This window comes from Babylonia areolata, chromosome 27 (assembly GCF_041734735.1).
Source record: "Babylonia areolata isolate BAREFJ2019XMU chromosome 27, ASM4173473v1, whole genome shotgun sequence".
Classification (NCBI taxonomy): domain Eukaryota; kingdom Metazoa; phylum Mollusca; class Gastropoda; order Neogastropoda; family Buccinidae; genus Babylonia; species Babylonia areolata.
In genome coordinates, this window is record NC_134902.1 from 29,112,130 (window position 1) to 29,126,066 (window position 13,937).

Genomic DNA, 13,937 nt, shown 5'->3' on the forward strand with positions numbered 1-13,937 from the left:
CCATGGAAACAAGTAAATGCCTGGCATGACCCAACTGACTGCCTACATGTTGGGGTAAAAATGGTCCTACACATCAAAGCCCACTCGTATATATGAGTGAACGTGGGAGTTGCAGACCATTAACGAAAAAGAAGACACAAACAAATCTATTGTGAGGAGAAAAAGTTGAACAATACAAAACCAAAGACATTGTCTGAAGAAACAATCATCATTGGTGGGAGCGACAGATTTTTGTAGTTCTGAAAAGTTTGTGACGGGTCTAGTATTTCTAACAACAACGAAAAAAGCACCAAAAGGAGGAGACAGAAATCCATGTAGAACATAAGTACTCCCATCCATGACACATTTGATCCACGTCAACAACCACCACCACAACCCAAAACGAAGCAATCTCCACACCCACACAAATCTCAAACGCACAATTAAGACAAAGGCAAGTGTATTTGTCTCAACATGTGTTCATCCATAATCAGAACATAATTACAGTACAAAGACATCATTTACATGAAAATTTGTACAATGAACTAGATGCAAACGAGAAGCTCTTTTGTTAATGCAGTGTACTTCATGACAGAGGTTCTGACCCATAGTTTGTACAGCAGCTGGATACTCTTGTTAGCCATACTATTAGATTTGATAGTACATTTGAATTAATAAATCTGGAAAAACAGCCACTGGATTATGTCACCTATGACCTTTAAAAATGACTGGAAAAAACTCCCAGACAAGCTTGAAAATAGAAGTACATACAAAAATGACTTTGTTTCTTTCCTCATCCATGAATAAAACATGAAAACTGATTATAAAAAAATTAAAAAAAAGAATTTTACATGCAGAAATTTCTCCTTTTTTCTTTCTTTTTTCGTGTGTTTTCCTTTTCAATGTTCTCTTGTAGTAAATGGACCTTGAACTTGGGTGTGTGGGAGGTGGTCTGGGGGGAAAAGGCAAGAAACGGAGTGGGATAATATACACCAGTCTCCGACACTTAATGATCTTTTTGTTTTCAGGTTTCAACAGTTTTTGAGAAACAGCAAGCAAGCGAGTGGTGTAAATTTTCGAGATAACCCAGCTATTATCTGTCAAAAAGCTCACAATGTAAAAACTCCTCTGAGGTGTGATTTTCAATTCTGCTGAAAAAGGTAGACCTGAGAAATCCCTTGCGTGGAGCTGCCATGTGAGGCTGTGGATTGATACATCCTTTTTGGTCGATAGGTTTTCTTCTGCACTGTGCTTGTACTCCCTTGGTGCATGCTCATGTCCAACAGACTGTTGGTCTAACATATTTCTGCACGTTTAAAAAAAAAAAAAAAAAATCTCCTTTTTTCGCCAGAGATGAACCACAATAAATATTATAAATAATAATACTGCTAGACCATAAACCCAGCCCAAACTACCAGTCAATTCAGACATGGGTCTGGGACTAGAATGAAATGAAGCAACGATGCATTTCAATTCTGCTGTCCATTTCTAATGCTGGTGTCGTAATGAAAGCGGACATGTCTCAAACACAATACTTTAAAATAATAGACAAAGCTAAAAAGATGTGTGTCTATAAGTAAAACCTCTGTCATGAAGCAGAAATGATGATGTCAGTTGCCTCTGCAAGGCTCTGTTTCCCACAAAGAATACACAAGTACGCTGACTCTTGATAACGTACGCCAAAAACACGATCAACCAATCAGCATATGCTCTGTGTAGCGTGGAAAACAGAAAAGGGTACTGTGACAGCAAGAAGTTTTGAGAGAGAGAGAGAGAAAAAAAATTGAATACTGACACCAACACTCTACCATACAGAATAACAACAAAGCCCTAGCAGAAACAGCAGCCTTCAAAACAAGACGAAGGATAGGGGAAAGAGGGGGTGACAAAAAGAAAAAAAAAGAAAAAAAAAAAAAAAAAGTGTAGTAACAGCGCAACAAGATACACACCAATAACAAGTCTTTTTTTTTTTTTTTTATCACGTCTGTATTGAAAGATAAATAACTTACACAAGCTCAACATCAAGAAACTCTAAACACAACTTAAAAACAAGAACTCTTGTTTTTTTTTCCTTCTAAATTAACAAATGATAATCAAAATAGGAGACGACAAAAAAAAGGAGAACTGAAGCAAGTGAACTATAAAAGTAAAAGGTTGCCTGTCTCTCTTCTAGTGTACACCTTGTGGGCACATCCTGGCAAAACACACAACCATGCACACACACATACACCAGCCAAAAATAATGTACACTGCTGTTGACGCTGGCTCGCTCTCTCCACGCCACGCCACGCCACGCACAAGCACACAGAGTTAACAGACAAGTATCTACAACAGAACTGGGTAACGTTTGGCTAAGTCCCGATCTAGACCCGTCCCTTTGGGGTTGGGGGGTGCACACACAGTGACAAGGTTTGAACCCACCACACTTGTTGTCCAGAACAAATATGGAAAACGCCTCACTCTTAACACAGTCATTCTTGGCCGCCGCTTTTCCAAACCTACACCAACTGAGTGGGAGTGGGGAAGGGGAAGGGGGGGGGGGAGGGTTTGGAAGGAGGAGGGAGGGGGCAAGGACCAAAAGGAGAAACTTACGTGGACTACAGACACACAAACCAACACACAACAGTATCACAGCTAAATAGGGTATAAACCATGACATCACATACAACTAACAAAAAACAGTTCAGACCAGCATGGGAGAACAAATAACAGTGTTGTCAACTTTCTGAAAAAAAAGAACATGGGAGCATGTAGGCAGGCCTCTGAAACAAATTTAGTTATCACAAACTTTCCAACAGTCATAAAGATTTTACAAGTCCTCTCTCTCATTCGTACGCACATTTACACCTGTGTCCACACCCACTCAGGTTTACCACACTGTCAACACATTGCACATACATGTACAAAAAAATGCCATTGTATGTATGTACACTCACACACTCAACACAGCATTTGATGATTTAACAACCGTAACATAGCTGTCTGCATTTATCAAAATCTGAGTTGAACACAACAGATGATAACAGACAGCTATATAACAAGATAAATTTACTTTGTTGACTGATTAACAAAAAGAACTCACACTGATTTAGCTCTTTGGATAATGGCAGGTGTTCTGTTCTCTCATCAGGGGGTCTGGACACTATCATGCACCAGACCTTTTTTATTTCTTTTTCTTTTTATATATATATGTGCTCTTCAAATCAAGCTAAACCCACCTTTAAGTTGTCTCCACTTTCCCTGCGCGGTGCATGAAATCTGCACTTGTAGTAATTTCATGATGTAAAAAAAAAAAAAAAAAAAAAGAGAGAAAAAGATGACATTCTAAGTTTAAAAAAAATATATACGAATTTGATTGCACTTTGTTCAAAACAAACATTTGATTGGTAAGAAACTGCAGTTACATGCTTGCCGATGAAACACATGGACTTTGATGGACAGAATGAATCCCCGCTTCAACATAGCTGGAAAAGTGAGCAAGCATATAAGTGCAGTCTATTGAATGAATTCACGCTTGACCTTCCACAGACTTCCACTTCAACCTGTGTCATCACAACAGGGATTACATAAGAACTGCCAATTTCCCTTCCACAAATGTTTACTGATTACTACGTTAACAGTTGCCTTCTCTTTTTTTTCCCTTCTTTCCTCTCTCTACTTTTCATCTCTTTGCTCTCTTGACACTGGAGCTGGTGAATATGATGTGAATGTTGACGCTTGCTGAGTTAATATGGACGGGTCGGAAGCAGGACTTGAACCAACGACAGACAGCTGACACGACAGCACTTGTGCACTCTACACCACTCAACAACAACTTTTAACCTGTACCATCCTAAAATGGAGCAACCAACTAACCAACAACAAGGGGACCCCACAGAACCAAAACAGACAGTGATACTTGTGTTGTCCAAACAACCACAACAAAATGTCAGAGACAGCCACCCAGAGGGCGACTCAAACAAGTGACGATGTAGTTGGGCTCTGAGGGAATGGTGGCAAGGCTGCCGCCACACTCTCCAGCCCTGTACTAGCTCCAGCCAAGACAGACAACTTGGGGCAAACAAAGGAAATGTGCTTTTCTGGGGTAGGGGGATACAGGGCGATGGCCTATTCATGTTGTAAACTTCAATGTTTTTTTTCAATAAATCAACAGGAAACACCTGTTAAGTATTCTGAATGATAAACAGCAAACCCCCTGAAACAATTTTTATCAATAAATCCTCAGGTTTTCTAAACATGATGCCTATGTCTTTCTTGTGCATTCGTTTTTAACTGAACCCCCTCTTAAGCCATTAACTGTAGCCTTCATAGATCAACTTCTCCTGTCACATTTAATCCTTACTCTTTTAACTACCACAGTCCATTCCACTCACTGGAATCCTTAATATCTTGCAGTGTGCTTAGTTGTACTCTCTGCCATCATCCTTAAGACGAGGCCTGAGAAATTGGGAAACGTTATAAAGTGATGCTCAGTAGTTCATCATTATATATCTTAACAAATTAAAGCTGTGGGGGAAGAGGACTCCATTCACATTGCGTCTCATCCCTTGTCCTTCAACAAAACCAAAGCACACAGGTGCCTTCTTCAGTTTTCAGTTCCTTTTACAGCTGGTGCATGTACGCTTGCTTCGATGCGTAAAGCGTTTTTGAAGAGACACTGCTTCAGTTTGTCACTACACTCCTGCATTTTTTTTTTTTTTTTTTTGTGGTCAGAGATATTTCACATCGGGTCTGTGTCCAAGCCACAGTCTATAACAAGCCAGTCCCATCATATTCACTGCCCATAGAAATCTACCTCCCTTCTGTCCCGGATTGCACACGTGCGTGGCAGGCCCCGCCTTCAGGACGTGACACCGTGCGCTGCAAACCTGTTCCACATTGGATGAAGACGATGAACAACATTGACAAGCAGTCGGGCCCAGCTAGGCTCCCTTGTTCGGCACATTCCCTCTGTCTGCGTGAGTTCTGTTTGTTGAGAGTATCACAGTGGTGGCAGCAGGTGACCTTACTCTGTGTCCTTCAGGCTGCTTTTGTCCACAAACTCTGACAGTACATCGCGAAATCGCGCCCACGACCGCTCTGGAATGGTGACCGCTGTGCGAAAGTTGTTGCGAACCTGGCGGACAGAGGAGTCCTAAACAGTGTCATTGAATAACACAGCTTATAGCAAGTTTTTTTTTGTTTTTTTTTAAAGTACATTTACATAGCACTTTCTAACATCCCAAAGTACTTTACAAGAACACATAGGTACACAGACATAAACCACACACACAAACTTTTCTTCATGGGGGAGCTTGGCATAGATTTTTGGTGAAAAATGGTAAAAAATCATGATGTGGGATTATGATTTAGTTTGGTTCAATAAAGTGTCTAGAAACATGCCTGATGTACTTTTTCAATAAGCTTTGCCTCTAAATAAGTGTATGGGTGTGAGAAAAAATGGAGAGAAAATGTTCAAAACTGAAGAAAAAAAGCAGATTTTCAGCTTCGTTTTTCTCTACTTTCACTGCGTCAATCGTCAAGTCTGACCACTCAAAATGTAGAGCAAACAGTGGCCTTCAACTTGACCTACATAATGAAAGGAACTGATTCAATCCGGAGATTCACAAAGCCAAAATGTGTCATTTTCAAAGTAGCCGGAGTTCAACTAGGCACAAACAGTCATTGGTTGAAAATAACGTATTGCTGTAATGGCGTTATCTGATTGGCTGAGAGCCTAGTTACTGTCAACTTCCGGCAAATGCTTTGATACAAGCAACAGATCGATTCAACTTTAGTAAAAGTAATTTTAGCCACATTTTTTCCCCTGACTGTTGTAAAAATCGCCATGCTAAAAGGAGGGAAGACGTTTGCGACCCTCCATAAGTTTGGGACCAAAAGATGGAGAAGAAAAGCAGAAACAATCGCTGCAGAACCAGATGATACTGAGCCACAGGCTTCAAAATCAAATGACGAGGAAATTCACACGGTCGCTTCTGGACAAAAACTGAAATGGTTAAGCTCCGAAAAGAGAAAAAATGATGCTGGACTTTGACAGTGACGTGTATTCCAAAGAGAATGAAGGATAACCAGGGTGAAAAAGGACGAGCCTGGTCGACCACATGCGCAAGATCAACCGTATACAGTAGTAAAAACACACTACCATATAAAAACCTAGTCTCACTGATCAGGTCTACTGTAATGCAAACAACCACCTTTATCACCACCACCACCACCACCACACAGCTGACAAAACAGAACTGTTCATGTATTAATTTTCATCTTTTCATATTCTTTTGTCAAAATTGACAGCTGATGGATGGGGTGGGGGGGTGGGGCGGGTTTGAAATCATGTGTTATGCTGCTCCACATAGCACTGTGCTGTGTCATTTACTAATGAAATTAGCATGTTTATGCCAGTGCACAGAAGATTAAGTCTGTATATGCAAGTGCACATTATGGCTAAGTTTAAAAACAAAACACCGTTCACACACAGTTAACCAAGTGAACACATGTCAGGCCTCTTGATCAATACCCCATCCCCTTCACTCACATTCTGCATACCCATCATTTCAAAAAATGACAAAACCAGGTTCTCTGACTTTCCTTTCCCCCTTTTCCTTTACAGAAATCCCAATATACATGACATGTGCATCAAAATATTTCATAAGTATCACATGCAATTTCATTAAAAAGAATTTTTTTTCTTGGACACCAGAAACACTGTTAACATACCTCTGATACTCGTAGGTAAACCCCTCTGCGATTGGATCCTACGTCAAAGTAGAACATTTTATTCTCCACTCGCATGGAGCGACTCTCTGGCAGTTCATTCTGTGGTTCTGCACATCAGAGGAAAAAGAATGTGAGGGTCAGTCTTCTTATCCCCCATGTCTGATGAAAACAATAACCCTTTCTCCTCTCCCAACCCTTCTGTTTCTTTCATAAGAAAACCTCATCTTCAAATAAATAAAGAAGTCAACAGTTTTATACTACTGTAGAGTTCTTGGAATAGACAACCACTGCCAAACATTTTGAAAAAAAACCAAACAAACAAAAAAAAAAACCCAACATCTGTACTGACAGTGTGTTGCCCTATATATTTGTATATATATTATTATCATTGTAAGGAGATTATTTCTAAAGTACAACTGTTTTTCAAAACATTTTATAAGGTTGTATATGAAAAAAAGAAAACAATCTCCTCTTCCTGGAGTTTTAATTCTACCAAATTACTGACTAGTTCATTAATTCACTGGAACTTGATGGAAAGCACGGCAAGTGCTGCACAATTAATAAATAAGAACAGTACGTAACAGGAGTATCTGAATTTGAATTGGCAAAAAAAAAAAAAAAAGAAAAAAAAGAAAAAAAAAAGAAAAGTCAACGTCATCATCACCGACTTACCCTGATCATCTGTCCCAAACTCATCCAGCAGTTCTGTCAGGGCATCTCTGAACTCGATCATGCCCTGTGCTGGTATAGCAATCTGCGATCGTGGCCCACCTCGAGGGATGGTTTGAGACACCTGTTCGTAGCATACCACCTGTAAACATGGCTGTAAACGTCTAACCAAAACTGGGAGGCTACCTACTGCAAAAAAAGAATCAGGTCAATTTTGAAACAAGCAACAAAAAGTTGGAGAGAGGAGGAGTGGGAAAAAGGAACAGACTTCCAAAGAAAAGGAAAAGTAAGATCGGTGGAAAGAGTCGGAGAGTACTTGTTCAGAAAAAAAAAACCCAAAAAACACTGACTGAAAGAATAAGGCAATTCAGACAGCAGTTTCAATTACGATAGAACAACAAGTTAAGGTCATTAGGTATAAGAAGAAAAGACTGCAAAGCCATGAAGGAAGTAAAGAAATTAGTAGGACAGTACTTTTGAGAATACAGAATCAGGGACAGTTCATCAAGAAAAAGAGTACAGAATAAATACATACACACACACATACATATGCATTCAAATAAAACATTTGCAGCATCAATCAAGCATCAAAAACTTTTGCAAAACAATTTCAAACCACATAAACAATGCACATTCATCTCTATCCGGAACATGTCCAGAAGAAAAATTCAAATCTTATTTTAACAAATCATCAATCATCTTCATCACACAATTAGAATTAAACAAATCATCACAAACACTGATTATGCCTGAAACAAACTTCGAAACACAATTATCAATACACTGAACAACTGAAAATGATTTAATCTTTTTAAGTGTCCAACTCATGTCAATTCAGTTGAATGTAACATGGCATTTCCTCTTCCAGACTGATCTGCTTCTTCACCTCAAACTGCACAAAATGTCACATGATCAATGATTCTTTGTACCCAAGAGTTTACTCTTCAACATTTCTTATCCCAATTTTTTTTGAAAAGAAAACACTAAATAATTCTTTGTACCCAAGAGTTTTATCCCCTAACTTATTTTCTAATATATCCAAAAAACAAACAAAAACAAACAAAAAAAACCCCACTAAACCTTTGCCTTTATTCTAAAATGATGGAATGGCTCATATATATATATAGTGCCTCATCATTACTACAGCTTACATGGCAGCTAAATTAAAAAAAACCAAACAAACAAAAACAACAAGAACAAAAAACAGCTCATGCACATTTTTCACTACAAATAAATTTCTTTTTTTTTTTCACCAGTTCGTTTAGACTTTACGTCTATGCAAATCTGTTCCAAGTTTGTCTGTCCATGGAATCCAGGCGAATGTGTGAAAACTAAACTCAAAACTTGAAAGCCTAACTCTGGACAGACAAGAATGGACCTCATAATTCATGAAAATATTTGTCTGTGATATAATGTTAATTGTATTGATGGGAATGATCAGTGTTCCCACATCTGAGAATTTATCAAGCCAACTTCATGCCAGTATCTTAAAAATAAATAATAATAAAAACTTTAAAAAGTTGGAATGGGGAGGGTGGGGAATCCCTTTTCATTTCCACACCGATTCCAAGTCTCATGATAAAGAAAACAGTCTCAGTACCTGTGCTTGTTTCTCACACAGAACGGGAGACTGACTGTTAATGCTTAATTAACAAACTAAGGAAACCAACAAACAAGCCACTTCAGTTGTATGGTTCAAGAGGTATGTTCAAACTGTACAGTCATGTGAAATGTACAGGCCAGCATGATTTTATGTTACATTCTTTATGCTTCCATCATGTTTAAATGACATTACATCAGGTTGCTGAGGGATAACAGAAAGCATGACCAAGCTTAATTCTACCAATCCACATCGCAGCGTCACTCGTTTTCCTAATTCTTGGAACAATTATACCACCCACAGGACCTCACGGGCATGGTAAAAACGACATATCTTACTTCTAATTCCCACAGCCTGTGACTTATTTTTGCCACCAAACAATTAATGTGGAGTGGCCCTGGTGTCAACCCCAGGTGCCTGCCCTAAAAGTCGCACTCACTGGCTGCAACATAACAGCCTGCATTTGAAACGGACATGTCCTTTGACACTTGTATTCCTCTTGCCTTTGATTTCAGACCATTGATGAATGCCACACCTTATTCACTCCATCACCACCTCCATCCCCTTAACACAAAATTCTTTATCCTTTTTTTTGGTCCTCTCTCATTAACTGATTAAACAAGAAAGATCAATCATTTCCTTTGTACTTGTATTGAGACATCTTCAAATAAGATACTGTTTATAACAACATTGTTTTTACCTAAAAAATTGGCTGACAAAATACCCCTTATTTCTCTTGCTCTCCTCTGCAGAGAGACATGCATAACATGTACATAAAAAAACTGTCTCTGCTACCAGAGACTACTCAAGTTTACACACACATACACGAGTACAAACAGTCCAAGCACACACATTACCCGTAAAAAGCGTCCACGCTGGTTTTCCTTGAGGTCCAAGTAGTATCGCCGGTTGTCCTTGACGATGGTTTCGCTCTTCAGCTTACCATCTTCTGGGGGGCTCTCTGTGTTGGTGGGTCCTGCAAGCAGTGAGTACACCAGTACTTGATAACCACAAGTTGTGGCCACATGCACACAAAGAGACCACAACACAACACACCGCACCACACATGGCTGTTAGGCGGTTAGTATCCCCACCAAATCTTTTTTTCCTTTTTTTTTTTTTTCCTTCTTGAAGTGCACATGCTTTTAAAATGGGCCGAGGATTCGCTGAACACTCCAAGCAGAAAAGCAATAAACATGTTATAAAAGATTTAGGAGGAAAGTGATGAATACCAATTTTCAGTCACTAAAAACCAAGGTCTACTGTCATGACGCTGATAACAAATTTATTCACAGCCATTTTGATTTTCAGAGCAGGTGACTATAGGCACATTCATGCAGTGAAAGATTTCAGTAAAACGTTGTACCTTAGGAACTTACAGAAGAACAACTTCAACAAGTGTTTACAGAATAATAGATTTCTTCTTCGAACAGTGATGGCACAGTATGTTCACATAGTTTGGGAAGGGAGGGAGGGGGGGTGGCACAGAGAGAGAAAGGAGTGGTGTAAAACGATAGGTCGAAAGCCAGACAAAAGGGCGTTGCATTGAACATCGGTGAACTGTCTTTTCATAGTGTTCAACTGGCGGGAATGGACAACAGCCAATAATCTATGATTTTCATGAAACCCAAGGTTGACAGACAATGGAGGGGAATCATGTTTTATTATCTTTTCATGCCTTTTTTTTGTCACTGATCAGTAGACCGGCTTCTGAGGAAGCAAACCGGATACACAGCAGACACTTTATTTCCTCACTTACAACCAGGATGGAGTGAGTATCATCAAAACGCTTCCTCCTCTAAACAGGAAATGCTTTTGGAAAAAAACAAAACCAAAACAAACACAAAAAAACCCCCACTTTACCGCTCAGTTTCTGTGAACAAGATTGACTTTTATCTGGACTAAACCCAAGTTTGTCAATGTTGGGACAGTATTTTACTCAATGTCTCTTCAAGAGTTGTGACTGCCATCATAACTTATAACTTGTTTTATTTTTGTATTTTCTTCAACAGATATATTCTGACAATTACGCATGCTATTTCCAGCTGTACATTTTTTTTCTTTTTAGATGTCATTCTCTGGTGGTGGAAACAGACTAATCTGAGGCATAAAATTATAATCTTCACTTTGAAATGCCTGATTATCTGCAATCAAAATAATTATTAAATGGGAAACATACCTGACTGAAGCATACCTAATGAACAGATCTCTGCTGTACAGCTGGCCCAATTTTGCACGGATCAACACACGTGTTGAAAATTGATGGTTTGAGCAGCTCAACCACTTATCTCTCACACTCAGCAGCATTTCAAGTGATTCTGTGTGTGTGTGTGTGTGTGTGTGTGTGTGTGTGTGTGTGTGTGTGTGTGTGCGTGCCAAACTTTGTTTACTGATACAAGGATATCTAAATTAAAAACAAATATATTCATCTGATTACAGTCTGTGCTGGGTAACATGTCAGTGTACGCTGACTGATTCAGAATGAGAAAAACAGACAAAGATCAGTCACTGTTCCTAGCATTTTCCTCACAAACACACAATCTTGTTAGCGTGTTTGGAAATTTTTTTGTTTTCAACTTCTGTCAGACACTTGTTATCTCCTGAGCGTTAGTTAATGTCTTATTCTGTTTTGTTTATTGACCCTGTGTGTGTTGGGAGTGTGTGGGGTGTTGTGTGTGCGCATGCACGTGTGCAAGCGTTTGTGTGTGTGTGTGTAAGTGACAGTGTGCATGCATAAGTGCCTCTGTGTGTGTGTGGCATGTGTGTGCCCACACGCATCCTACAAACCTTGTTACAGTATAATGACAATTTCAAGTTATTCAAATACCGATTCGTACAGCACTATGACATGGTACACTGCATGGACTATAATCCAAACCCTGGACACCCACCTACAAACTGACACACACACACTCCACTCTAGCTGACAGATGAGGGAAGTGATGCAGGGACTACAGATGAGGCAGAAGAAGATGAAGGGGTCTGGGGAGCTGCACAAGTGCTACTGTCACAGTGTCAGCTGGTCCAGCTGTCACAAGTACTATCACTAACAAATGTAATATTTGTGACACACCACTTGTCCACAGCATGTGTGTGGGTTTGTTTTTGTTTTTTGTTTTTAAATAACCACATGTGTGCTTCATACTCCTGCTGCCAAACTTACCCTCATTGCAAGTTACCAATACACACTCATAAGGAAACACAATGGTCTTTCCCTTCGGATAGCTTTGTAAGCTGGAGCATTATCATTATTAATGCTGAGAGATCTCTGAAGAAAAAAAAAAAGTCCATTATTTTTTTTATAAGAGCATGCTGCTTATGCACAGAGTTTGTGCCCTGCCATCCCCATGTGACTGGTTGGATTCTATGGCCCCAACCTCTTTAGTCTTGCTCTATTAAGTTACTTAGTACCAACAAAATCTCAGGAAGAACAACTACAAAACAACCAAAATATGCCTGCACGTATGTATACATGCACACACACTTTACTGCAAATGTCACAATCAGGCTGGGAATTAAAGGGTTGGTGGCTACATGCTGATCAACACCTGCTTCAATCATTAACCATGAAAATGAACCAATCTTCTCACATGGGCGCAGAAATTGTACAGTGCAAAAGTGAAAGGAAAACAAACATGCTTTAATTCTATACACTTGTTTTTGCTTCTCTTTTGGTTGTCTCTCACTCTCGGGTTACAAGCTGCCATAGACTGACCCATGCACTTAACTGCTGTTGAGTGATCATCGAAGATGAAGTTATGGAATACATTTGACACAAAAGCCTTAAACCCTCTTCCCTGATGTGAATAATTCACAAAATAAAATATTACAAAAAGCACAGTTCAATTCCCCCTTTGCCCCCTTAATTTTTTTAAAACATTTAAATGCTCATTATAAGAAACAAACAAACAAAAAAAAGAGCTATGTTGAATTAGGGCAATGGCACAGCAAACCTTTCAACACAGTCAGATTAACAATAATGTTTCTTGTTATGTTATATTTACTCCATCATTTATATCCGGAAGCTGACAGTGACACTATTCTGAAAGATAAGACTCCCAGGTTGTATCCAAAAAAAAAAAAAAAAAGAAGAAAAAAACCACTAAATTAAATAAGTAGACACATGCTTTCAAGTTTCACAGCAGCTGATCCTTCAATATTGTAATAGAAGCCTCACTATTTTTTTCTCTTACAGTCTTAGGAGACATTCTCAAATATATAAATAAATAAACAAAAGGAATGAAGGAAGGAAAGAAAAAAGGAAGGAAAGGCATCAACTACTGGGCCAAGATGCACTCAATGTGGATAATCATCAAAATGTCAACAGGGGCCCACTGACTCAGCACAACACTGCCAGCCACAGTGACTAACAAAACTTGGCAACGACCCATAATGCGAGAAGAAGGAAGGAGGAAGGTCTGCACTTGCTGAGTGATTGCCAAGGCGCACATTCAGCGGGGTTTCAAAGTCTCAAGTCATGGGAGAAAACATCATCGGTATGAAAGATGTGCTTTGTGTTCATGTTGACTGGACTGTACATCTGGCCATTTAAACTGAGTCATCTACATAGATCAATGTCCTATACTTCAGAACTCCAATAACCTTCACACAAAAACACTTTCTTGATAGCTAAATGCAACTGCCCTTCACACAGTATAGCAGTTTATCTTTGTGAAACTGAAAGACTGGTCTTGTGCTGAAGTTGACTGACTGTACAACCTGCCATTTAAACCAAGTCATCTGCTTCATTCATTGTTCAATACTTTTTAACTCTCAACTCCAGTACAAATGCTCTTTCTGAAGTGCTTAACTGTCCTTCATAGCAAGATACAGACATAAGGGAATATATAATTTCTCTCTCTATATATATATCTGTCTATCTATCTATCTGTACATACATACATACATCATGGTGTATAGGTTCCTCTGTACCTTTGCATGAGGAAGCTGAATCTCAACGAAAATTTCAACTGTT

General features: G+C 39.1%; 1 protein-coding gene across 4 annotated transcripts in view; it reads right to left on the reverse strand.

The window, feature by feature from the left end:
* Nucleotides 1-422: 422 nt before the first annotated feature.
* LOC143301642 (transcriptional regulator protein Pur-beta-like) overlaps nt 423-13,937 on the reverse strand; it is a 33,593-nt gene continuing 20,078 nt past the window's right edge. Inside the window, exons 4-7 of one of the 4 annotated variants that reach the window (XM_076616070.1) lie at nt 9,820-9,923; nt 7,366-7,486; nt 6,694-6,800; nt 423-5,095 (exon numbers count right to left, since the gene is read on the reverse strand). In XM_076616070.1, the coding sequence (XP_076472185.1) occupies nt 4,985-5,095; nt 6,694-6,800; nt 7,366-7,486; nt 9,820-9,923 (443 nt within the window). In that variant the 3' untranslated portion in view covers nt 423-4,984. Of the gene's footprint in view, nt 5,096-6,693; nt 6,801-7,365; nt 7,505-9,819; nt 9,939-13,937 lie in introns of all 4 variants that reach the window. The other 3 variants (XM_076616068.1, XM_076616069.1, XM_076616067.1) reach the window with 3 other exon arrangements.